The 27252-nt window shown below is 42.2% G+C and overlaps 1 protein-coding gene and 1 long non-coding RNA gene across 2 annotated transcripts in view; one reads left to right on the top strand and one right to left on the bottom strand.

Annotated features, from left to right (window-relative positions):
* The window catches only part of Dpp6 (dipeptidyl peptidase like 6), an 863175-nt gene extending 858776 nt beyond the window's left edge, over nt 1-4399 (bottom strand). The window contains exon 1 of the mRNA XM_004860345.4: nt 4236-4399. Coding sequence (XP_004860402.2) covers nt 4236-4295 — 60 coding nt within the window. The 5' untranslated portion in view covers nt 4296-4399. The remainder of the gene's footprint in view (nt 1-4235) is intronic.
* Nucleotides 4211-27252, top strand: part of LOC110345028 (uncharacterized) — a 51990-nt gene continuing 28948 nt past the window's right edge. The window contains exons 1-2 of the long non-coding RNA XR_015449920.1: nt 4211-4366; nt 23796-23907. This is a non-coding gene — a long non-coding RNA (uncharacterized LOC110345028). The remainder of the gene's footprint in view (nt 4367-23795; nt 23908-27252) is intronic.

Genomic DNA, 27252 nt, shown 5'->3' with positions numbered 1-27252 from the left:
AAAATAACAGCAAGGCATGAAGGGGCACGTCTGTAATCTCAGCAGTCTGGGAAGCTGAGGCAGGAGGATGGCAAATTCAAGCCCAGCCTGAGCAACTTAGCGACTGAGATCTTATATCAAAATAAATAAAAGGGGCTGGGGATGTATCTCAGGCCCTGGGTTTAATCACCAGTATCAGAAAAAAAAATGATGGTACAGAATCCCCCAAAATGGCTAGGCACATACTAGCCAAATATGGAAAACCAAAGGAAGTTATCTTAAAAGTAGACAAAAAAGAGAGAAAACATGCTTTAGTATGTTTTTTTTTTTTTTTTTTTTTTTTGGTACCAGGGATCGAACTTGGGACCTTGTGCTTGAGCAGCAGGCACCAGAACCACTGAGCTAAATCCCCGGCCCCAACATGCTTTAGTATAAATGATTACAGTATCAGATAATGTGAAGAATTTTAGATAAAATGAGATCTGAAATTAGAATACAGGCCATTTAAGACCTCTTTGTTTTATAAATATTTAGTCAGTGTATATTTATACCCTGAACTTTTTCTGTGCCTCCGAGACCTATGTTCACACTTGGTACAAAGACATCATAATAGCAACTGCTGACTATGTGAAAACACACTCTTCCCCAGGGGATTGTCTTAAGGGTTAAAAGAGATGATATATGCACGATATTCCTTCCACACACCCCCATTTATAAAAGAGAAATCAAATCAGTTCCTATCTGTTTATTTCTGCTGCTTTCTCCTTACAGGATTTTAGCATATTAACATCTATCTCACAGGGAAGCCCATATGTCTAAGGAATATGCCCTCTTCTCTGGGGCCTGTTCTGGAGAAGCTGACCATCTGAAAAGTAGCTATTATAGAAAATCCTGAACAATTTGAACCACGTTCATGAAAAGGGTTAGAGACGTTGCCCCACACTCCCTGGTTTGGACACTCAAAGTTAAAGCAACACCTGTCCCTGTGTACCATCCCCAAAAAGGATTAGCTTAGTGAACCCAATGAGGTAGGTCTCATACAACTTGGACACCAAAGTTAAGTAATCTACCCAAGGTGTCACTGGTACAGCTGGGTCTCAAAGCCCATGATTTGAACTTCGACCTCTGGACCTCTGCTGTTGCCGAGATGGAGAACTGATTATCTTGGCTTGCTGAAGGTAACGTAGACCATCAAGTTATGGCTTGGAAGTTTCTCTTTCAGAAAAACTCAAAGCAAAAAGACTCAACTCAAGCCTTTGCTTTCTCTCCAAGACAGAGGCTGAAAGAAGAGTCCTCCTTTGGTGCAGTTATCTTGTGTGGGATGCCTTTGTGTTCTGCCCAGAAGGTCAGGGTGGTCCTGCAAAACTGAAGTTGTGCAATCTTATCTCTCCTGTACTTTATGTTGCTTTACAAAACCCAAGCCTATATCCTTTGCTCAAGACCAAATTTCCAGGAGGCAACTAAGATTTAGGGAGTGCATGAGACCTTGGCCAGCACCCTACACTTAGGTCATCCTCAACTCTTTGGAGAACACCTCTGACTGGTGACTAGCACTTGATAAAGACTAGTCACAGTGCCCAGCACCAAATCAACACAACCTGGGTAGGACCACTTGATCCCACAAGAAAACCTTTCATTCCCCAACCCATGCGACCATGATGCCTGGAGTTTTCTTTTCAGGAGGTATGACTCCTGCCTGTGACAGAGGTGATAGTGTGGTTACCTCTGCAGCCCTCAGCAGATGGCTGATCATCCCGCATGCTGAAGCAAAGATGCTACAGCAAGGATCTTGTATGCCTCAGTTCTGGGTTTCAATATTTGTGAATGAACCCACTGGTAAGTAACACATGGCTGGATTCACTCATTGAGTAATCATCTTGCTCCTCAAGATCTTTCTGCATAATAACAAATCGTAATGACTTGGCAAGTTTAAATTGTGTTACCAGACACCAGTGGATAAATGAGATGAGACAAAGGGAGTCCAGCTGGGACATTTTCAGTAGTGGTCATAGCCTTTCCCCTCAGGGAAGTCTCCCAAGATGAGTCTCCAAGCAACACAGGAAATGAAAACAAACTTCTTTCAAACACTGAAGAAAATCAACTGATATTATTGAGTTTTATTTTTTAAAATGCCGTAGCCAGAGTGGTCATCCATGGCTGTAATGCCAGCACCCTGGGAGGCTGAGGTAGGAAGATCTCAAGTTTGAGCCTAGCCTGGGGATTTTAGCAACTGAGAGAGATCTTGTCTCAAAATTTTAAAAATGGCTGGGGATGTAGTTCCGTGTAAAGGCCCTGGGTTTAATCCCTAAAAAATGTTGTAACCTAAATATTGTGTGAGCTGTCTAGTACTTTGCAGACTGTCAACACCCTGCTGCCTGCCTGTCCCTCACCACAGAGAACACCCAGGTGTACCATCTCCCATCTTGTCACTCTCCAAGATTGCTCTCTCATAGCAGCAACCTCCAAGATGCACCGCCCATGCTGAAGGCAAGCGACTTCCTTTGAGAAAGGGAATCAACTTCTTTTGCTCAGAGTTAATGTCCAGCCATGGGCTCCCCTTCAGCAATATGAGCCACTATGGATTTTAAAGCAGGAAGAAAGCTGGGCTGCAATCAGGACTGCATTTTAGGCTGAAAGCAACATCTCACCTCTCACTGGGGTTCTCAGTTCTCAGAACTTAGCAGGTATTTACATGTGTCCAGTGAATGCTTGATGGTGATAGTTTATTGAATGAGTGTGATTCAATGAACCAGGTATTAGTTGGACACTTGACACATGCACAGGATTATGCCAACTTGTGACGAACAGGTTTTACAGTAGCGAATACATTGTTGGTGTACATTCTGATGCTTCCCAGAAAGTTTTATCAGTGTCAGTACCTTGCAGTCCAATTCTGCCAAAAAGCCACTTTAACACTGCAGCCAAAGGCATTTTTTAAAAGAAATTACCAAATGATCTTCTGAACTCCATAGACATCTCCACTACATAATCACTGATGCATGAAACTTTATTATTTTTAATTTAAAAATCTTACAATGTCAGCTACTAGGTATTATAAAGACATTTCCTATGAATATTAAATAAAGTAAATGTGAAACATGTAACTACTAGAATGATAGTTAATGAGAACAGAGATCAGAGATGACTTACTGATTCAAATATTTCATCTAGATCTAAAAAGGGAAGAAAATGCTTGATATTACTCAGTTGAAATAAAACTACTCAGCCCTAAATGCTCATCTTATATAACACACCAATAATTTATCTATCCGCTGAATCCAATATCATCAATTCCGCCTTCGAGCCCCAAACCCCAACAAATAGATATGAATGGCAGCAATTTTCTAATTTGCTAATAAACATTCACATAAAATGCATATGCAAAAATAGGCGTCGTGAACACAAGATGAAGGAGAAGATTCAGGCTGCACACCAACTATGAAGCTCCAAAGTAGTTGCTAACTTTCAGATTTTAAAAAATGACAAACACTATACAATATTTTAAAAGCACATTGATGCATGTACCACTGCGTGGCTTTCCCGCCTAACCCAGGTAAGCAATTTCCTTGGAACAAGCACGTCCAAAGCGGAAGCACAGGTAGATGGAGAGGAGTCCTGGGTGCGGGCCTGGCCTGCTCTGCACACTGGGCGGTGTGGGAAGCGCGGACCTCGGTGAGTTCTCTCTTTTTGGAGGTGGAGCAACCTGTCCCTGCACCTTCTGGCTACAGGAGAGGATCAACTTGGATTCCTCGGGCCGCTGACCGACAGCCTTTCTCTGAACCTTGCTGATTTCCTGGAATTCCAGGCAGGCGTGGACCCATTAATGTTAAAGAAGCGCGCGTCAACCCAAGCGGCGCCTGGGGGAGCCCAGGAAGCCGCCGCCTCCTCCTCCTCCTCCTCCTCCTCCTCCTCCTCCTCCTCCTCCTCCTCCTCCTCCTCCAGCTCGGCCAGGGGTCTGATGGGGGGACAGGTTCCTCCCACTGAAGAGCTCTTGGCCCCGAAAACCCGCCAGCGGGGGAGCAGCTGTGCCCCCTGGACCGGCGCGAAGCCCTTTAGCTTTTCCAGCCCCCAGGTAACCCAGGGCAGGTGTACAGCCTGGCGCGCCTGGGTTTGGGGTCTGTCAAACATCACTCTTTTTCCCAAACCCCGCCTCTGGGAGGAAAGGACCTAGCCAGAGCTGGGGAGGGACCGGCTGCTGCCCCGATCACAGATCACACACCAGTCCGAGTCACCACTGCCTGTCGTGGGTCCCTTACCTTGTGGGCTTTCCCTGGGGGACACCTGACGTTATTGGAGGCTCCCGCTGTTTGATTCATTTCCACACGAAGTTGGGGGTTCTGGATCCTCTAGCGGTGAAACTTGCTTGTTGCGGGAGGTGGCGGCCGCGGTGAGTGCCCCCGGGGAGGTGCTAGGGGTCCTCACCGGGCAGCGCGGTCCCAGGAGCGCGAGCGAGCGAGGGGCGCTTCCCGCTGTGGGTCTCTGCAGGGTTCCTCGCCCGGGGACGCTGAGATCCGCAGCCCAGAGCCTGGGGAGGAGTCGCGGCTGCTTGGACTCCGAAAGGACCCGAGCCGGCGCCAAGGGCTCCGAGGGCGTCCAGCCCAGTGCTGTCTTCCCGGGAGCTGGTCCAGGGCTCAAGCCCAAACGCTGGGCAAATCCAGAAAGAGATCGGAGGAGGGCTGAGGAGGTGTGTGGGGAGCCGGGATGTAGGACTGGGCTCTTCCCCGCGCAAGGGGTGGGAACCCGCGGCGCCCAGAGCCACGCGCGCTCCAGCCGGGGCTTGGCTCCTGCACCGACCCCTCCACACCCGCAGGAGCGGGGGCTGGAGCGGGAAGCAGTGCGGATCCGGCTCCTCCCGCCTCGCAGGGGTGGGTTAAAGAGGGCAATTCAGAGGGCTGGCGCCCGCTCCTGCCTGCAGCTCAAGCTCGGGGCTCCAGTCGCCAAACCTCGGGACGGTCGAGAGGTGGCATGCGCGGCTCTGCCAGGAGCTGCCACACAGGCAAGGAGAGAGAGTGGAGGGGCGGAGGAGGTGCTGGGATGTTCCGGGATTACTAGCACGGGCCCCACAGGCTACCACTAAGGGAAGGAGGTGTCCTGAAGCTGGGGTGCGCTGGGGCTCCCTTTCAGGGCTGCCCCATCTTCCCGACTTGGGGCAACGAGTTTCCTTAGCTCCCCGAGACCCCGCCCCCCTCTTGTTTTATAATCTCTCTTTTTCTCCTGGCACCTTTGAAGTCCTGATCTCATTAGGCAGCATTTGGACACAGGTGGGAGGAACTAAGAAAACAAATTAGGAAAGAGCCTATACTTCGTGCAGACCGAGTTGCAACATTTTAACATCAAAACTCTGAACAGCCCAGCAAGACCATAGCCATACGAATGAGCAAAGGGTTATTTTTTTTTCTAAATTTTTTTTTCCAGGCAGAGATTCTGAGTTTGGATGGGCTGGATGGAAAATCAAGATGCACTACTCAATTTTTATTCCCCAACCCCAAATCCTTAGCTTTTCTGAGTATAAAGTGCAGGAGGGAGTTGACTCCTGGCTGAGGACAAGAGGTGCCCTGGCCCCTGTAGGCACAGAGCTTGGTGATGAAAGCACATCCTTCAATAGTAAAAATGAGATTTCTTCTAATTCTTCAGTTATTTCCCAATGCCCATTGTCATTTCTTTAATGTTCCCAATTCCAAGTTGGAATAATGCCTGTTTTGTAGGATGAATGATTGGGTTTGGTCACTTTTACTTGCTGAAATTCAAAGGCAAATCCATATTTCTACAATTGCGAATGAAGGCAGAAATGGGTAGCAGAGCACTGCAGAGGACAGAGTTTTGTTGTTGAGTCCGACGTTTGTTAGAACCTTGGCTTTGCCACTTTCTAGTGCCTGTCTTTGGGCGAGTTACTTCTCTCATTCTTACATCTCTGAGGTAGGTATTGTAGCTGTTACTTTCCAACTTACAAAACTTTGAAATATTGATGTATGGAAGGTTCTTGGCGTAGGAGCAGGTGCTGATAAAAGGTAGGCACTGGCATTGCCAGCTGTCTGGAACACATAGCACTTCCCATTAAGTCACACACTATCCATGGTTCATGTCTGCTTCAGTGCTCCCATCTGTGCAGTCACTAGTGTATCTCCCCTCCCTTAGGCTAGCCTATAAACTCCATGGCACCAAGTGACAGGCGCGGGGGAATGATCCAGCCAAGCTGCTGTCAAAGACCCTGAGAGGCTCACCATGTCCTCCAAGCTAGACAGCTCACCTATGTGCTAGGATATATATTTTATTAATCAAGCTTCAAAACTTTAAAGAGAAAGAGAAACATGCCACTGATGTTTGACCAACCTTATGTCACTTGCACAAAGATATGTTTGACTTTGGCATCCATTATTTTAGGAAAATAATAATATTTTTTCCATTACATGAATAATTTCATTTCTAAAGATTCCTACATAGTGGACTGGGGCCTTCACTCTCTTTTCCTTTTTTTTTTTTTTTCTTTTCCTCTGCTTTTTGTTGGGGTGTAATTTACATACAAGAAAATGAACTGATCTGTTTTGAAAATTGCACACATTTGTATAACCCATACTCCTGTTAAGATGTAGAACACCCTATCACCATCAGAGGGGTGCTTCTGGCTTCTTCCTGATAACCCCCCCATAAGCACCAATCATGTTTTTATTTTATCACCATGGATTGGTTCTGCTTATTCTAGAATTTTGTGTAAATGAGATCATACATTTTGACCTCCTTCATTAAAGACAGTGTTTATGAGGGCCATCATGTTTTGCATTTCTCACCAGTTCATTCTGTTAGTGCTGAGTAGTGTCCTGTTAGATGGATGTGCCATTATTTATCTATTCTCCACTAATGACTACATGTGCTGGTTCTAGTTTTGGACTATTAGGAATCAAGCTGTTCTGGATGTCTGTATACAAGGTTTGCTTCTGAACCTGTGCTTTCCTTCTTCACGTATAAACCTAGGAGTGGAAATGGTGGGTTCTAAGGTAGATGTAGGCTAAGCTTTTCTTTGAGAAGTTTATAAGTCATTTTCCAAAATGTTTCTATCCTCTTAAACTCCTTACTTAGCTATTACTGCATAGAAAATAATCTGAAAACATGGGGGTTTTAAACAAAGCACATTTATCTTCTCAGTTTGTGAAGGTCTGGGATCCAGGTGCAGCTTAGCTCTGTTCCCTGTCCCCAGGATCTCTGACTAGACACCAGAAAAGTCGCAAGCTGAAGCTCTGCTAGGAAAGGGTACCCACCAGCTGGTTGCCGGCTCCAGTTCCTCAAAGGCTTTGCAGGGTAGATCTCAGTCCTGGGCCAGAGCTGGCAAGTAGCTACTTTGTCTCCTTGCCATGTGGTCCAGTCGATCAGGCCACACATTCCAGAGGAGCCAGAGATACAGTGTAGACACGAGATGAGTCCATTTATAGCCTGCTTGTGGAAGTGACAGCCCAACACCTTTGATGGGGGCAAAGTTGTGAGGTCCATCACACACTCAGAGGGTGAGAGAAGCAGGAGTCTGGGGTCATAGGGCACTATGTCAGGGGCAGCCTGTCATAGTCTACCCACCATATAAAGTATATTCCCTTCCGTTCAAGATCCCTAAAAGTCATCCCACTGAAGCATCTGCTCAAAGTCCGGAATTGTAGCATCCGCAGTCAGTTTCCAGTGTGGGCAAGGCTCCCAGCTGTAGCCCTGGAGTACAGTTCCTGCTGTCTTTGGACTTATGAAGTAAAGAGGTAAGGTGGCCTCCCCACACATTCAATGTAAGCGGGGGACAGGCGATAGGTGACAGCTGTAGGTGTGCCCGTTCAGAAGGAAGACAGAAGTGATGGGAAGGGATCACTGCTCCTAGCAATTCCAATCCAGCCAGTGGAGGTGGGCATTTCCTGACCTGATGTAGTTTCTCCGGTTTCCCCACAGGGCTCTTTGGAAGGCAGCTTCTGTGTGTGGCCACCTCGAAGGAGCAGGGAGTGACATTCCACCTCCCTGAGGCCAGGACATCTACAAAGGCTTTTTTTTTTTTTTTGGTATCTTCTGTATGAAATCTGTCTCTTCTCATCCATTCACTTCTTTAGTCAATAATTCAGCAATACAACCAAGGCTTATGGATATTTTTCTTATATATTGAGAAATGAACCAATACTATTATTTTTTGTTGAAATTATTCTGGTATGGATGATCAGGTGACCTTCAGTGGCTCCCATGTACCTTTGTCATTTCTGCATCAACATGAAGCACGTGTGTGTGTATATCTGTGTCTGTGTCTGTGTGTCCTGAGTACCTCTTCACTTTGTGGCAATAGTGGGTGCTTCAGGTTCATCTTGTACACTTTTTGCCACTTGAATCTGCCACTTCTGCAAGGAGTCCTGGTTCCTTTTATTGGGCAATGGTGTTAGAAGCCAACGTCTGGGCCCTAGATATACTCATTGCTCCTGGGGTACTATTGTTTCTGGTCCCCAAGATGATGGAGAAGGTGTGTATATCACCCCATGTTATGCAGAGATAGCTATAAATATTCAAATGTTCAGTTGTCTGGAATTGTATGAGTCCGAATATGAACTCACACTGATGTCTCTAGTTCTAATCCATCCCCACCTGGGTGACTCCAGCTGTTTCTCTTTGCTTATCTGTAAACGCTTCTCTGATAGTGAGAAATCTGGCAACTGCCATACATGGACCATTTACTGACTTCTCAGTTCCACTGCACATGTATGATGGATTCAGAAGGTTTAACTGTAAGCTGGTGGTGACACCATTATTCACTGCAGTGCTACTAACTGCAGTACCGTTATGTTACAAATCTGGACCATGTGATGTTTAGAATTGAGTTGTTTAATCTCCAAATATGTGGTGATTGACTAACCATTCTGATTCTGGCTCAATTTCACCATGGTCTGAGAACATATTTTGTGTGATTTCTAAATTATATTTCTTCCCATGTGTTTTATGGCCCAGAGGATAACGTGCTTGGGAATATGGACAATGCTGTTTTGTATGTAGTATTCTATGACTATCAGTTACATGAGGTTGATGGATAGGGCTGCTCATGTCAGCAATATCATTACTGATTTTCTGTCTGTGTGAGCTATCAATTACTGAGAGGGGAGGAGTGAGTCTCCAACTGTAACAGTGAATGGGTGAGTTACTCTTTCTAATTCTGAGTTTTTGCAGCATTGCTAGGTGTTTTTGTCTGTTGTCAGGTGAGAAGGTGTTTAGAAATATGTGCTTCTGGAAAACTAACCTTTTATTATTATGCATCCTCCTCCTTTTTCCTTTATGATTTTTCTTGTTCTGATATCTGCTTTGTCTAAAATTAATACAGATCCACTGGATTTCTTCTTATTGTTGTTAGCATGGTTTCTATGTCTTAATTCCTTTCTTTTTACATGTTTCTTTATATTTATAATAGCTTTCTTATAGATTACATGAAATTGGACTTTTAGCACCACTCTAAAAATCTGTGTCTTTTAATTCATTCTTTTAAGCCGTTTACATTTGAAGTGATTTAGATATTGTCAGGTTAATATTTACCATGTTTTGACTTTTCTTTGTTACTTCTGTTCTTTGTTTATTTCCCTGGCTTTCCTGTCTTCTCTGGTTTGAATTGAATATTTTGTATGATTCCATTTTTCTTTCTTACCATACTGGTTAATGCATACTAATTACCATGCATATCATAAAGCCATTTTAATGGTAGCCTGAGAGTTTCCTATGTGTATTTTTAAGGAAGCTAAATCCATTTTTAAATGAAACAATACCACTGTCTTTGTGCACCCACTTCACCACCCCCAAATGTTGTAGTCATTTCATACTTTATTTTACTATTCTTTTAAGCAATTATTGTTAGGTGAATTAAGAATAATGAAAGGAAAAGATTTTATTTACCATTTTTTATTCCTTCTGCAGCAGTTTCTCTCTCTCTCTCTCTCTCTTTTTTTTTTAATTTTGGTACCAGGGATCAAACGCTGGTCCTTGGCTTGTGAGGCAGGCGGCGGAACCACTGAGCTAAATCCCTGGCCCAGCACTTTCTCTTTCTGCAGATGCAAGTTTCTGAACTTTATCAATTCTCTTCTCCTGGAAAGAATTCTTTAGATGTTTCTTTCAGGAAAAATTTCTTGGTGATTGTTTTTCTGAGCTTCTATTTATCTGCAAAATTCTTTATTTTTCCTTTATTTCTCAAGTTTGTATTTTTCTTTTAACACTTTAGGTATTTCACTCTACTTTCTTTCTTCCATGGTTTCTGATGAGAAACATGATATAATTCATACCTTAGTTGCTCTGTAGGTAAGATTAATTTTTCTCTAACTTCTTGCAAGATTTTCTTTTTGTCTTTGACTTCCTGCAGTTTGGATATCATATGCCTAGGTTTTGTCTTGATGTTTATTGTCCTTGGTGCTTTCTGTACTTTGGGGGCTTATGTTTTGGTGCCAGTGCTTAATTTTGGAAATCCTATGTCTTTGTTACTTCAAATATTTCTTCTCTTTCTCTCTTCTCTTTGTCTTGCATTCCAAATACATGTACTTACACTTCTGAAATTGTTTCTGTTGATTTCTCCTCACAATCACACATTCTTTCCTCAGGCTGGTCCATTCTATTAATGAGCCTATGGAAGGCACTCTTCATTTGTCTTGGTGATGTTATTTCTAGCATTTCCTTTTGACTTTCCTAGAATTTCCATCTCTCTGTGTACATTACCTATCTGTTTTTGCATGTTGCCTATTTCATCCATTAGATCCCTTAGTATAATAGTAATAGTTATTTCAAATCTCTTACCTGACAATTTCCAAATCTGTATTATATGAGTCTAGTTGTAATGCTTACTTTATCTCTTTTGACTGTGCTTCCCTTCCCCTTTTTCATGGTTTAAAAATTTCTGTTGAAAGTAGACATGAAGTGTTGGGTAGCAATAATGGAGATAAATAGGCTTTTGGTGTGAGTTATCTTTTGTTTTTCTTCTTCTTGCTATTCTAGCTAGGGGCGAGCTGAATCTATGTTTGCTACAGGTGTGGGTGATGGTGTCCTCAGTTGCCTAGTTTCTTTATTTAATCTCTGCTATTGACTTTGAGCTTCCCTCTGTCCCTCTCCTCAGAGCAAGTCTGTCTTTCTGCTGTAAGCCATTGTTCTGAAGTGGGATCCCTTTTGGGGTGGTGGCTCATGCGTCCATGAGGAGAATGTTCTATAATCTTTACAGTGCACCTCAGCCTTTTAGTGGGCCTATGTCTCTTGGCTGAGACCTTCACAATTGTCTCTTAGTTTTATTTTCCCCCTTTGAACAGAGAGGAAGGAAATTCATATTTACTTAGTATCCAGTGAGCACTATGTGGAGTTTATGTTTCTGCAGAACAATCACACCATGCACACATTTGTCAGCTTACAAATCTGGACTGTGCTCCTGGAATGCTCTTAAATCTAATAATTCCACCAGAAAACTGCCGGTAACTGGACACATAGTATGAAAGCTCTCTCTTAGACCCTGAGACTGCTATGTGTTTCATTGCAGGTAGGAGTATTTCCCTTGCTGAGTGTATAGTTCTGATTTATTTGGCACTTTCTGCCATTTTTACTAAAGACCAGCTGATTACATTCTCCAGGCTACCTGTGAAGCTGTGCCAGATTACCTTTGGTACACATTCCTCACCAATCAGCAGCTGTTGTAGCCACCTTCCCCTACAGGATCCATTCTCCCATGAGTGACATGTCACTGTACCTGTCACCAGCTCAGAAGAATGCAGCTCGCTTCCTGGACTCCTGGTTGCAGTGCCTACTCAGCTTTTTTTTTTTTTTTCTTGAGTTAACTATCCCGAATCTCATTTCTTTGCTTCAGGTCTGTAAAGTCTTCTCAATTGACAACCTGAGTAATTAACTTTTAGATAATTCCTTAATGCATCCCATAAAGAAAGAAAGATGGGGTATTGGAATCTGTGGTGAGGAGCAACAGGAATAAGGGTAGCCCTTTGGCTGCAAAAATAGGATGCACTCCCCATGGTTTGGGGCCTTGTTGGAAAGTCAGTCATGAGAATAGATGGAGGCACAGCATTTTTGCTATGTTCAAGCATCCACATCCTGACTGGTGTGTTTAGAAGGTCATTCTGGATGACCTTGAAGTGGGAGGGAGAGCCCCCAGGTAAGGCCAAGTGGACTCCTCCATTGTCACTGTCTGCCAGTCTCTTGAAACAGACTCTCTTGGTGTCCTGACTGAATCCTCTTGGTATGGGCCATTTCTCTGCCTACTACCCTCACTCTGAACTGCACAGCCCCCCTGGGTTGGTGGTCTGAGCTTTCCCTGCATTCTGTCTGGGTGTGTGGTTGACAGGAAGTGCAATGGAATCATGTTCCTATTGGCAACTCTAGGTAGCTAATCAGTGGTACTTAGCAGGTGAATACCCCAGCCCTCAGCTGAGGGTGAGGTGATCTGGAGGGACATGTTCTACCCTGACTTTCTGATCATGGCAGGAACTTGATAGAAACCCACCCTCCATTGGTCTCCTTTCCTTTCCCTTCATGGTAGCCATGAGCCCTAGCAACTCCAGCTACTAGCACAAAACTGTCCCTGCGCCAACTGCTTTGAACCGGGTCCCTTCCCTCCTCCTGGCCAGTCACGGATTTTTGACATAGGTCCTCCCAGCCAGCCAGGTGCAAGAGCTCCCAGATCCAAGCAGCCACCTGTTTTCTTGCCTTCGCTCCTTCACTGGGGTCAGACCCACATTGTGGTTGGGTGACATCTGAGAAGCACCCCCCACCCCGGTTTCCCTCACACTTGTATTTCGCCTGCTCAAGACTTTCTCATAGATGAAAGTAGAAGAGAGACTCTTATTAGACAAGAGAAAGGAAGTAAGGAGAGGTGATGTAAGGCAGAATGATTGGGTGGGATGATATGATCAAAATATGTTATATACATGAATGAAAATAACACATTGAAACACACTATTTTGAAAATTATATGCACTGATAAAATATTTTTAAAATAAAGTAGATGTTCAGGAAGACTTTGCGTGTTGAATACCATGTGTTGTCCATTTCCTGAAGAAGAGAGACTTCCCAATCCCGTTCCTATCTCAGGGGGTTATGGCCAGGATTACCTCCAACTTGACAAGCTCTGAGTACCAATCCTTGATTCAGAGTTTCTTTCTAGGGAGAACCCCAAACTAAGACATACTGTATGATCAAGCAAACAACCATAGCCTTAGTTTACTTTTATAAATTTATATAAATCATACAATGATTGGAGATAATTAGAAGGGGTAAGGCTCATATGACAAATGACAGAAATCTGTTTCCCCCTCAGACATGTGCTGTGAACTTGCATATTAGAGACTGATGGCCTGCATGTTAAAGGAATCCTTCCAAACAATTAAAATAATTTGAATTTGTAGCTCTCTTAACGGCAGTATTTTTAAGCCAGCAAACTGGAAATCCCAAAGGCTGTGGTCTGTAGCTCCCTCTTATCACAAGCACCAGAGTCTGGAGGGTGGACTCACTGAGGAGCTCACCCACCTACACACAGTGATTTCCCAAATGCCCGTAGAAGCTGCTGGGAATAGCTAAAGGTATTTGTATCTGATAAACAAAAGCATCTATTTTAATTCAGTATGTGTTCTCAGTCTGCTCAGCCCACTGTTCATTGCTCTTTGATAGGGTTGCATGAATTGCTTTGACATTTGCAGAGGGGTGCTATATCAGGAGATTGTGGAAACGAGGCTTGGGCCCACGTCCCTGCCACAGGTGAACCATGCCCTTGTGATGAGGTGGTCCCTCTCTGCCGCCCTTTGCTACGACTGTATTGTTTGACTCGGTGACACTCCTTAATTGTGTCAGTTAATTCAAGGTATTGTTATTTCTAAAACTCTACAGAACTTTCATGTGATCAAGTTCATTCTCTGTTCTCTTACTATATTAATTAGATGTTGGTTGAGTTCAGCAAAATGGTGTGGAAGATTGCCACTTTCTTTCTTTTGTCCCCTCACCCACCATCCTGCCATGCGACCTTGTATCTGCTGTGTATTCTTCTGCTGTCCCCAACCCCCTTCCCTTTCCTGAACTTCATCTCCCAGGCATACTGCTCTGTAGCCAATCCACTCAGCCAGCCTTGTTCTGGGACCTAGACCTGCTACTTTGTTCTCCATGACCCAGGCCACTGAACAAGGATGAATGACAAAGACACATGGCGTCAGTTTAGCATGCAGGCAGCAAGAGGGCTCTTGCCTCTTAGCTGGCAGAGGAGCTCCCAGCGTCTGGCTCCTCTTGCCTTTATTCACCCAAGCGGGTACAAGCAATCAAAGTAACACAAGATTCGTCTACTTTCCAATATGCATCGCAGACTCTGGTGAACAGCTTAACCTCGGCTGTCTGAGCTGTTCCCTAGAGCCTGCAATGTGAATCACCCCTGAGTGCAGCCTTCCTCATTTGTGCTCGCAGAGGAGGCCAATTAAGCCTCAATTCTCCTCTGGTCTCGGATACTGCTCCCCACATCTGGAGTGGCCTCCTCCACCCACCTTGCCAACCCCTCTGCCTCCTCTCTGGAGCTTGAAGCTGCTCAGTGTATGAGACCTGCACACTTTAGCACAGACAGTTCCACTCATTCCCCAGGAGTTCATATCAAAATTTATTGATGGTCAAGACACCTACTCCAAGTATAATACTTCAAATTTAGAGCCTCCTTGTCTTAAAGTCATTGACTTTATGCAACTGTAACATTTCAGAGACATGAAAAGGTGCCATAAATACTATTATATATACCATATAATATGTATAATATATATAAGTAAAAAGAATGAAGATTTGTATATGTGTACCAATTCCGCATGGTGAAGGTAATCATTATGTACTGTAAACATGTATTAATAAAACTTTAAAAAATTATATATATTACATATATACACATACATTTTGGGAAAGTTAAATGAATTATTACACTGGGAAAAAAAAGTCACTGGGACCCTTTTTTATTCTGTTGATATTGGAGGCCCTTTTTATTCTATTGATATTAGTAGAACTTGCTAGACTCCAAATCTGGTTAATTATTCTTGAATTATATTCTGAAGCTTCATTAGGGAGCACTTTAATATGTCAAAAACCCAATCTGGTTTGCTCTTGTATTCTCTATAAGGAAAGGCTTGATTTAGAGAATTAATAATATAAATAAAACTCACTACTTAACAAAAAAGTCATTTTTCAAGTAATTTGACATATCTATTACCTTTGTTACGATTAAATACAACACAACATAAAATTTACTATTTTCACCTTTTAGGAAAACATTCAGTAGCAAAAAGTACACTCACAATGTTGTGTAAAATCTGTACTCTCTAGTTTCAGAGCTTTTTTTATCACACCAAATGCAGATTCCCTCTCCCTAACTGTAATGGTCTTTATTTCCACAGCTGTAAGAAAGGTTACTACAGCATTGTTCACAATGGTAGAAGTTGGAACAACCTCAGTGTCTCCACTAGGAGAGTAGATGAGGAAACGGGGAAGCATATGACATGCTACACAATAGGGAAAGCAAAGTAAAGGATAAAAGCATCATGGCACCATGGATGGACAGGGCTTTCAGGCAAAGTCCAGCTGGCTCATATTTAGGGTACTGAGGGTCGATGGTTTCTTCTCCAACTATTCATATCCACAGTTGTAGTGTCAGAGCAGCCGTAAATAGTACATAAACTGATGGGGGCAAGTGTGTTCAAATAAAACTTTGCAAAGATTAAAATTCAAATTTCATAAAATGTTTACATATTATAAAATAGCATTTTTATTTTTTCAGTGAATTAAAAATATGAGCACCATTCCTTGCTCATAGTCTACAAAAACAGTGCTAGGTTGAAGTTAACCAGTGGATCACAATTTGGTGACACATAGGTTAGGATAAAAAGTAAGAAAGAACATGAAATGAAATGTATAATAGAATATAAATTACCAGTGTCAAAACCACATGCACCAAAGCAACCATGCGTAGTTATTGAATGTATTTAACTAAGGAGTCCAACTTGAACATTAAAATAGTTGTCCAGGGCCGGGGATTTAGCTCAGTGGTTCTGCCACCTGCCTTGCAAGCACAAGGACCTGAGTTCGATCCCCGGTACAAAAAAAAAATGTCCATAGAAAAGAAAAAGAATGGTAATAGGGCGTGCATAAAATAAATAACAAAAAAGAACAGAGCTTTATTGATTGTCATCATTTTTATTTGATATGGTACTCAATATGCTAGCCAGGGAATTAAGGCAACCAAAAGAGTTAAAAGGCAAAAGATATAAATGAAGCAAATACTTCATTTTGGTACTTGTAGAAGATACAAAGTGTGATCAAAGCATACTGTTTGTGATTAAAATTTTAAAATTTATTACAGTAAAAGACACACTGCCGTTACTTCCCCTCCAAATACCAGCACACATATCCCATTGTTCTTGCCACTTTTTGCAGCAGTTCTGGAAGTCCTCTTTTGCAAGTGTCTTTAGTTGCACTGTCCTGCCTTTGTGTCCTAAATTGATTCACAGCATCTACTTTTCAAGGTCATTTTGACTTTGGGGAAGAGCCAGAAGTCGCATGGTACCAGATCTGATGAATAAGGTGGATGAGGACACACTCTTATGTTTTCAGGAGCCTGCCTTTCTGTTGGATGGTGCTCAGCAGCAGCATTTATTGTATTTTTTATCATACCTCATAAAGGCACTCATGAAAGAGGACTTCCAGAACTGCTACAAAGAGTGGAAAGAGCAATGGGATAAATGTGTTCAAAGTAAGGGGGAAGGTGTATTTTGAAGGGGATTAATGGCAATGTGTCTTTTACTGCAATACTTTTTTATTTAAATATATACCATGTTTTTCAATCAGTTCTTGTATAAAAAAAAATCCTGTGTAGTTTATATATAAATGGCAAGTAAGATGTGAAGTTAGCATCATCAATACATAACAGCTCCCAAAGTAAAAGTCTTACATTTCAGTCCAGGCTTTTCCTGCTCACTAATGCTGCTTTTTGATTGTGTATCACTGGGTGTGTTCACTGTGACATTAGCAATAGAAACCTTCAGAACTATCTGTGCAGGTGATAGTAGTGAGCAGAGCCCCTGCTCTGGGCTTGAGGAGGCCCTGGAGAGGTGGGGCAGCAGTGTCCTGGCCTTTGCCCTGAGGGTTGAGAAGAACTTTGGAAGATAAGAATGGTCTGAGCTATTTCCAGCACCTGCATCATCTCCTAAAGGTTGATAGAATTCTCACAGCTCACCTTGGTAAACCAGGCAGGTCTGTCTTAATCTACCAAAATGGTTATGTAAAGAAAGAGCAGGCTGGATATTTGAATGCTTACCTGCAAAGACTGGGCTTTTCAACTCCTGGTTAATAGGCAGGACTTGGTTCAGTAGCCCGTAGTTCTTAGCAGGAAGAAAGAGTGCTATTCAGGTTCCCTAGAACCAATTTCACTCTCCAGCTTTTATACCATTTTCTTATGTTTTAAAAATTCAAAAGCAAGCACTCAGAAAACAGTTAACTATGTGTTTCTGCCTTGGGTTTTATAATACGAACTATCCAGCAAATTCTGCAATGCCCTGTTCAGTGACACCCTTAGGCATGGAGGACCCAGGAAAGCAAAGACAGGGTGACTGTCTCTTTGAATGATGATAGCACTGCAGAGGACCCAGCATTGTGACCAGAGTAAGAAATGCCTGCCATCAGAGCTGCCCAGACTATTTTTGTGTAACATAAGGGACTTGTAGCCATCATTTTGATTTGCAAGGGTGAACCATCATCTCTAGTAACAATTGTCCATGACGGTGTAGAAAATAAAGTTGAAAATTCACTGAACATAATATTTTTCAAGGACTTCACCTTTTAAAACAACATGGCTATGGCAAATTTAAAGGCAAGCAGATGAACCAAGTACTGATAATTATTGTTGAATTTTACTGTAATTATCTGGGAAGCAAAAAATTCATGACTCCTAGAAATGATGAAAGTTGAAGTTCAAGGGTATTAGTTGACAGAGGACATTGTGTATTTCTGCTTTTCCATTTAGACTTGTTTAAAATCTAGCAGGACTGAGACTGCATTCTAAAGGAAGCAGCTACTTTGTTTTATTGACACCCTATCTAATCCCAAAGAAAACCTTAAAATAGTTATTATTTTGGTGATTCCAATACCCCATTTTTCCTGCCTGGATAAATTTTTCCTGTCTTTTTCCATGAACAGTGTGTGGGTGAAAGTTAAGTTTGGGTTAACTCCCTCTCACGGGTAAGAGTATAAGTATATTACCTTTGCCGTGTAATGTTTTTTTAAGGTACTTAGAATTGAATCCAGAGTCTTCACAGTGAGCCACATGCCCAGTCCCTTTAAACTATTTTTCACTTTTAAACAGGCTGTCCCTAAATTACTAAGTTTCCCAGGCTGGGCTCAAACTTGCAATCCTCCTGCTTCAGAGTGCTGAGATTACAGGTGCACAACCATGGCAGCTATCAGTTAATCTTAATTGTCAACTTGACTGGGTTGAGAGAGTCCTGGTGAGGCAATTGGATCATGAGGCAACGTGGTTAAGAGGCGGGGCCCAGCTGGAGGTGGTCCCTGGGGAGGGTGTGTTCTTCCCCTGTAATGTTTCCTGGCCACCATCAAGCGAACAGCTTTGCTCCACCAGATACTTTAGCCATGGAGCCAACTGACCATGAACTGAACCTTCTGAAACCATGAGTCAAATAAACTTCTCCTTAACCCCAAAGTTTCTAGTTCCAGTTTGTCCTAGCAACAGGAATACTGATTTATACATTGCATCTTCTGGCAATGCGCATGGTTCAATCTGCCCTTGCTAATTCTCCACATGTGAAAGTTATAGTTTACTGCTTGGTGGAGAAGCTGGTCACTAGCTGCCCAGTGTGAGAGCTTTTTGTATCTCACCCATAGTGGCATGTGAAGAAACGATGTGAGTTTTCTTTGAGAATGTATTTGTGTGAAGGAGAAGGGAGGGGAATAGAGGATCAATGGGACTGTGAATCTGCAAAACAGACATAAAACGGGAAGAGAAGGAAATAGATTACTCTTTTATCATCTTCATCATGTAATATAGTCAGGTGCAGGGTATTAATTCTAAGTGTTTTCTCATTTAGCTTGCATATGAATAAATTAAAAACAAAGTTGTATGTGGAAAATGTTTCCACTCAAATTACTAGTGATGATGAAAGACAGGTTATCACCATGGAAGCTGGTCTTCTGTTACTTAGCACTTATACAGTGAGTACAGACCTTATCAGGTACCAAGCACCATCTGAGACTTGGAGGATGCGATTTCTCTAGCTAGGCACAACCCAGCAATCACACATCTCCTATGGTGGTGGATGAGACATTAAAAGAATAAGAAGACACATAACATACAGTAACCATAAGTTGCAATGAAGGATGTGAAGAAAGCAGACAGGGGCTTATATTGAATATGGGGGGATTAATTTACTCTGGCATTTGAAAGAAGACTTTGAATAGCTATATTTAAGTTAATACCCTAGAGAATCAATCGCATATGAGGACTCTAAAGTGGGAAAAAATGTGCAGTACCAAAAGATGGACCAGATTGGTCAATGCTCTACCTGCACTGGGAGAGAAGGAGGGAATAACAGAAGAGAAAAGTTATGTAGGGACTTTTGTAAGGTGACTCCACAACTTCATCTTCGGCCTCCTCTCTTTCAACTGCCCTCAGCTTCAGATATGAAGCAATGATACATAAAGCATCATCAGAGGAAAATTTGGAGACATTGCTGGCTTTAAGCAACATATAATCTCAGAAGAATAAACCCAGCAAATAGAGATGCAAAGTATTAATTAGGGTCAAAGTAAGATCCTGGTGATCTCTGATCATACACGTGGTTAATGCAGGGCAACCAAGTCCAGAAGTGTCCTTGCCCAGGGGTAGCAGAACACAGGCACATTGCTTGACTTAGGACTAGAGGTAGAAGTCCTCTTCCAGTTAGTAGGTGATAAAAATAGTTGTCATTGACACCTATACATTCCAAGAGCTTGGAGGAATCTGAGGTACCCTACAACCCAGAACAGGGAGCAGCTGTCCTCCTGGCTCAGGACTGGATATTTACGGTCCCTGAGGCCCCAAAGGGGCACTTAAAACCTGCTCCTATGAAGGGGGTCTCTGGAACTCAGCAGAAAATATCACAAAACCACCAAGTAAGGAGAGAGGGGCAGAAAACAGAGGGATGATTACAAATTATCAACTCTATTCTTTTGGTGTATATTTAGGACAGGCTACATCAAGAGATACACTGTTAATCACTATTTATAATAGATGAAAAATCCAAATGTCTATGAATAGAACAGTGGGTCAGAAAACGATGCTGTTTCCTATAATAGACCACAGTGGTTACTAAGCTGGAGGAACCGAACTGCAGGTTTACAAATTCCAAAACATATATCCTTGGTGGTTCTTTCAGGATGGAGTGTCTCCCTCCATCCCAGGTTCTACCTGTAAAATATAAGTCCTGGACATGACACCAATGATTGTGTAGAGTACTGAAAAGAGAGAAGGTGCACTGCCCAGGAACATCAGGACCAAGGGGTGACCAGACAAGACACTGCAGGAACTCCAACCCAGAGCTCCAAAACAGCCTGTTAGTGTGGCCTAACAGCAGAAGGGTTTTCTGGCATACTTACCCGCTTCCAGTGAAGCAGGAGTGGTACTTGTGGCCGCCATGGCTTTGGAAGGCACAAGTAGGAAGTTGCTGTTCCTCCATGTCACCTGCCCCTGGACAGCAGGTAAGGGAATCTGGCTCCTGTGGGACATCATCAAGATGTAATGTGGGCTAAGCAGCCCCTGCCCTCCCTGGCATCAGTGATGCAGAACGTGGAGGTGGGAAGTAGGGAAGTCAATGCCTTGCTTTTTCCTCATGTCCTGGCTCCCAGTAGGAAGCAGAACATATGCACTGCCCTGGAGGCACTGCCTACTTAAAAAGATTAAAGAAGATGCAAAACCTCATAATATACCATCCAAATAGCCACAGTATAATCAAGAATCACTCATCATACCAAGAACCAGGAAAATCACAGCTTGCACAAGAAGAGAAGATCAACTGATTCCAACATCAGAGAGTTGGCTCCAATATTGTAACTGATGACCAGCATTGCAAGGTGACGGTCATCAAGTGATTCAAGAAGCAACTATGGGTTCCCTGGAAACAAATGAAAATAGCAAATGTCAACAAAGAAATAGAAGTTAGAATTTTAAAATGGAAGGAGTAGAACTGAAGAATAAAAGCTCAAAAACTGAACAGGCTCAGAGGTGGGATAGAGGACGAACTTGCAGACTGGAGGTCAGGTCAATATAATTTACCATCTGAAGAGAGATAAAATGACAGAGCAGGGATCTGCTGCCCAAAGAGTTAACATTCATATTCCTGGAGCCCAGAAAAAAAGTGAAACCATTACAGCAGCCAGAGAGAAATGAGGTATCGCTTACAGGAGAGGCCAATTCAGATGGCGACAGATTTCTCATCTCAAACCACAGAAGCCATTTGGGAGTGAGCTCTTCATAGTTCTGGAAGAAAAGAACTGTCAAGTGCAAGCTCTACACCCTCAGAAATCATCCTTCAAGGATGAAAGGGAAATGAAGCCATTGTCAGATGAAAGAAAATGAATTTGTTGCAAGGGTACCTACCTCTAAAGAATGGCTAAAGGAAATGCTCTAGGCAGGAAGGAAATGATAATAGAAGTCTTCTAAGTTCAGAAGGAAGGAATGTGGGGATGGGTAAAAATACTGTTTAGTAGACAATCTTACTGCTCAGGAACCTTTAAAATCATGTCTGGTGGTTGAAACAAAAGTTATGATGCCACGTGAAGAAGGGGCTGAGATGATTTTGTTTAAAACACGAGGAGAAAGAGAGCTAGCAATTCCTGCACTTTAGTCAAAGTGGTAAGATGTCAGTTGTAGTAACAGTAATGAGTTATGTTATTCTGATATCTAGAACAACCACCAGGAAAACCAAATGAAGAAATCTACTGAAATATAATGTTAACAAACCAAGCTGATATCTTAAAAATATATTCATACCACCAATAAGAAGATAAGAAAGAAGGAAAATAAAAAGAAGAAACAAGCAGAGAACAAACAATAAAATGACAGACTTACCCTTTAATGTGTTAATGATTGTCTTAAAGATAAATGGTCTAAATACCCTAATTAAAAAGTAGAGATTGACAGGATGGATGAAAAGCAATGTTAACCACAAAACGTACAGAAAGAAATGTAGAGTTATGCTTGGTATGTGAAAACCGCAAATGCCCAAGCCAGGCTGTTTTTCATGATTCAGTGCAGAAGTAGTAAGGGTAAGAGGCAAAGAGGGATGTCCGCCTGCCAGCCAGCCTGGAAACACTGTGCCTGGGACAGGAGGGAAGGAAGGCCAGTGGAGAATGACAGGTGTGCAGGTGCACTTGTATGGCGCTTCCTGAAAAGATGTGAACCAATCGGACAAAGTGAGCTTTGGGTGTGATGAGCTGGGCTGTTATAAAGCATGGGCGTGCGTGGGTCACTGTAAGGTGATGTCTTTAACTCTTTGTGAGGATACCTAGAAGGGGAATAGCTGGGTCTCATGGAATGTTTAGCTTTAGCTTTTTGAGGAGTCTCCACACTGTTTCACATAGTGGTTGTACTAGTTTACACTCCCTTAAACAATGTGAAAGGTTTCCTCCCCCGCCCCAGCCTTGCCACGTCTTTTATTATTTGATTTTCTGATGATATCCTCTCCTTCTGGAGTAAGATAGGATCTCAGTGATGTTTAATTTGCACTTCTCAAAAGGTCAGCAATGTTGAACACTTTTTCATGTGTGTATTGGCCATTTGTACTTCTTCTAAGAAGTGTCTACTCATTTCACTTGTCCATATTTTGATTGAGTCTAACTTTTAATCAGACACACAAGCTTAAATATCATATGGTTTCTCTTGTATGAGAAACCCAAAATGTAAGTAAAGAGCAAAATAAAAGATAATGGAAAGTAGGGAGGTAGATCTTTTGCAGTAGGGAAATGGATCAAGAGACGGGGGAAAAGTAAGGAGGGGAAGGGACAAAAAGGAACTGAGATGTGTTCTGATGTCCATGTACCAACTCCCTGTGAGGAAAGTGATTATTGTGCATGGTAGACATGTTCTAAGAAAAAATAAAAATTGAAAAGTGAACATTGGGTAAATCTCTGGTAGGATAACTATCAACAGCCAAGCTCCTCCACTTGTTTGAAACCATTTTTAATTAAGCAAACAGTTTTAACAGAAAGCAATGATTAGATTATTCATAGCCTTATCAACTATTATTAGGACGTTTGATTTATTTTATTTTTAATTGACACAGAATAATGTGTATATTTATGGGACAAAATTTAACTGAATGAGCAAGTTGATAATATGACTCCAGTATAGTAATTGTATTCATCAGTTTTCTGACCCTGTGACCAAACACTTGAGAAAATCCACTTCAAAGGTGGAGTGGTTTATTCTGGCTCACAGTTCTATAGATTTCAGTGTGTGGTCAGTTGGCTCTGTCATTTCAGGTCTGAGGGAGTGAAGGACATCAAGGTGGCAAGAATGAGTGGCAGGAAAGACAGATCACCTGGCAGAGGTTGGGATGCAGAGATAGAAGGGGCCTGGATCCAAACATCTTCTCCAGGGCGCACCCTAGTGACTCCCAAATGAGGGGGTGGGACTTCCACCTCCGCATGGCCTCATGAGCTGGGTATCGGACCTTAGCCCTTAGACCTTTGAGGAACCCTGAAGATAATGGTAATGTAGAGATGAAAGTGATCATTACATAACATAACAGCAATGTAGGAACGAAAATATTTATCTTTTCCTTACCCATTAGGCTCATGACGGAAGACCCACAAGAAAAGCCCATCTAACAAGAGAGAAACATACAAATTCATTTACGTTTTCTCTGTCATGGAGGCCTCAGAAAAGAAGTCCCCCCAACACAGGTAACCTCATGTACTTTTATGCTGGGGCTGGTGGGAAGTGACTAAATGGAGTTGTTGTGTAAGTAAGATGGAATGCTAATAGACTACAGGAAAGGGCTACAAGCCTGTTTGTCTGGGTTCTTCTCTGTGGCTTTTCATCCTCAGAAATAAGGGTGAGCCTCTTCCTCCCATTTTCCAGAGAGAACACCTCTGAAATGAGTACCTTACGACCCACTTCAGCGGAGCAGGGAAGAAGGAGTGGGGCCTTCCTGCTTCAGCTGTTTTCTCTAATGCTAAGGTGGTTATAACGGGGTAGTATGCAGTAGGTGGTCTTTAGTGAGAAATTGTCCTTTGAAGCAACTTCACAGAAAAATGTAAACTCAAGTCACATTGTGTTCAAAATGCTATATATGTGCTCAAATTTTAAAGATCAGTCCCATAGAGAGTTGCTCTTAAATTAAGTCTAGGCACAATTCACAATTTACTTTTGGGACTTTTTAATCAAGCTGGTTGCTGGAGAGAATCATATTCCAGCTTTAAAGTGTGCCACCAAGATACATCACACATATGAACAACTACAGTCTCATCACTGAGGCCACTGAGAAAAAATTGAATCTGACTTTGCCTTATCTGACAGTTTAGGTTATTCCAAATGGTTGGAAAGCCTGCAAAATTAGAACATTAATAAAAAGACCAGTGTACTTCTGATCCCCTTTCTGCCCTCCTGACCTTATCCCCAGCACCAACATATTATTCTTCCCAATTATACACAGGGCAACAACATCTCTTCAGCCAATGCTTGTCATTCATGGCAGTATATCTTGTAAAGTCCTGGGGATACTGAACTATATAAAAATAAGACTTACTCCTAAAGGAAATACAGGGTTAGATTGCTAAAAGCCTCTGGTCACAGTATTTTCATCAACCAACCAATCAATACAAAGCCTCCTTTTATGCACCTATCTGTTTAAAACAAATTATTTAATATATGTTATTGATCCATTCCCATTGAACTTACAGTGTGCTGTGTGTTGTGTCTAGAAGAGCAAGGGGCAGTGGGGTTGGGGGATATGACGGGCCCAGTCACATGGGGCTGTTACTGGACTTTCCACTGAACAGTGTACTAAGTTACTCGGGTGTTAAGCAAGCGTGACACAATATGACTCACATCTTAACACTGTCACCTTGGTGAGAACATATGGACTTAAGGGCAGGCAAACTGTGGCCAGTTAGGAGCTGTTCCATGTTGCAGCCAGGACTTCTGGTAAAGGTGACTGGAGAGGAGAAAACACTGGGGCCTGGGGCACTGGGGTTTCTAACACGGAGCCAAAGGATTTTCTGCCAGGAATCTTGGCAAAAGAAAAGACTTCAGGATGACCTACCACTGGTGGGCCTCAGTTCTGGGAACAGATCAGGAGTCTGGCTGGAATTGCACTGCCTGCTTCACAGCCACAAGGCAGAATGCACAAGTCCAGATTCCAGAGAAGGGCTGCAGACCTGGAGATAGAAAGTTGGAACTATTTACTCTGCAGACAGTGTTTAAACTATAAGGCTGGAGGCAATCGCCATGGTACTTCATAATTCTGTCAAAATACAAATCTGAAAGAAACAGTTGTGATACCAGCACAACAGAGATGAGGTGCTGTTTGTTTTTCCCTGGGACACCCCAGTTGTCATCTACTGATTGGCACAGAGTAAGCACTCAGTGCTCTTTAAGGAATGAATAGTGATTTATGTGCCTTGCCCACCATGACCCCTGCAGGGCAGCAAGGGCAACAGTGGCAATCTTCTTTCTAATTCACAAGCCTTGTTCTAACTCTCTTAATTCTCATTATCTTACTCATGATCAACACCAAAGTGCTTTCTATTTTATCTTTTTTTTTCCACTTTTTAAAAAAATTATTTATATATTAATTGGTACATTTTAGGTATACAGTACATTTACATTTATCATTGGGTGTTTGTACCTGAACATGACTCAGTGGGTCTATTTTATTTCTAATTCTTTTATTAATATGTAATTTAGTTACTTTTTATATGTTTTTATTAAATTTATGATGCTTTTAAAAATGAAATTAGCTGTATTTTTCTCCTCCTATTTTAAAAGGCAGACACTGATTTATTGATGAGTAAATTTTTAAAGAAATTAAGAATTTTTTAATTTAATAAAAATGCTTTTTAAAAATGTATAATTGATATTGTGTAATAGGAAGAAAGGTCTAAAGGAGCAGGGAAAGTGGGAGGGGTAGGGGAAAGGAAAAAAGGGAAAAGAAAAAATATGAGGAAAGGAAAAAAATGGAAACAAAGTCTTTGCAAATAGGGAAGGGTGGAGGGGGTGAAGGGAGGGCAGGAGAATGGGGAAAAAATAAGAACCAAGATACATCATGTAAAGGTACAGGATCCTAATGATGAATGTAACTGTATTTTATACCTAAAATGTACCAATAAACTTAATGGGAAAAAAATGCTTTTTACTAATTTGGTGAATTAGAACAATTTTCAAGCCTTTTGAATCTGGTTGTTATAGATTTTCTTTACATTATAAGGGATTAAATGCTGTATTCTATGTTGCCTAAAAACAATAAAGATTCATGATGGTTTTTGTCAGGTAAATTTTATAATAAGAGGAAAATAGTTTTAGGGAATGTATTAATAATATAATATGCATTTTCTTGAATATAGATTAAATTTGATTTAAAATTATAATAATCCCAATGAGTCTTTTTATTGGCACTAATGTAGAGGGTCCTTTTCTCTCATATAAGGTGAACTACTATGTATATTTAATGTTGCTGAACTATAAAAGCCATTCGGTTTTTGTTTATTATCCTCATTCTGGCTTTTTCTCATAGAAGTGAGAATCTCCCTCTTGCTTTCCTATCTGTTCCCGTCTGTCCCCTAGTGACCTTAGAATTCCTGCTACTTTCTCACAAAATGGCAGCTTTTCTCCAGTGCAGCTCACCTACTATGACACCTGCTCTGGAGATTACAGACACTTGCATAAGCACTGTGTGTGTGCAAATCAGTGTTCTCTTGAAGAGGAGATGCCAACTGTTATGGCCTCTAGCTAGATGTCCCCCCGAAAGCCTCACTAAGTCATAGGCGGGGCATTTTGGAGGTGGATGGATGCAGGGTGTGTGATGCTGGGATCAAAGATGTGATGCTGGAACTGATTCATGGTGTGATGCTAGGATTAATGATGCCCCACCCTTGGTGTGGGTGCTATGGGTAGGTGGCCTGGAAAGTATATAAGGGACAGAAAGAGGGTCGCTTCTTGTCACTTGCTGCTTTCCTGCTTTGCTGCTTGCTGCCTTATTGCTCCTGGTTTCTGCCTGCCATGAACCGTGCGTTTCTCCTCTGCCACAT

Source organism: Heterocephalus glaber, unplaced genomic scaffold, assembly GCF_053883595.1.
Source record: "Heterocephalus glaber isolate CG9 unplaced genomic scaffold, H.glaber_assembly_v1.0 deba00000818, whole genome shotgun sequence".
In the NCBI taxonomy this organism is placed as follows: domain Eukaryota; kingdom Metazoa; phylum Chordata; class Mammalia; order Rodentia; family Bathyergidae; genus Heterocephalus; species Heterocephalus glaber.
Note: the sequence above shows the minus strand (reverse complement) of the source record. Positions and strands in the feature narration are given on the sequence as shown.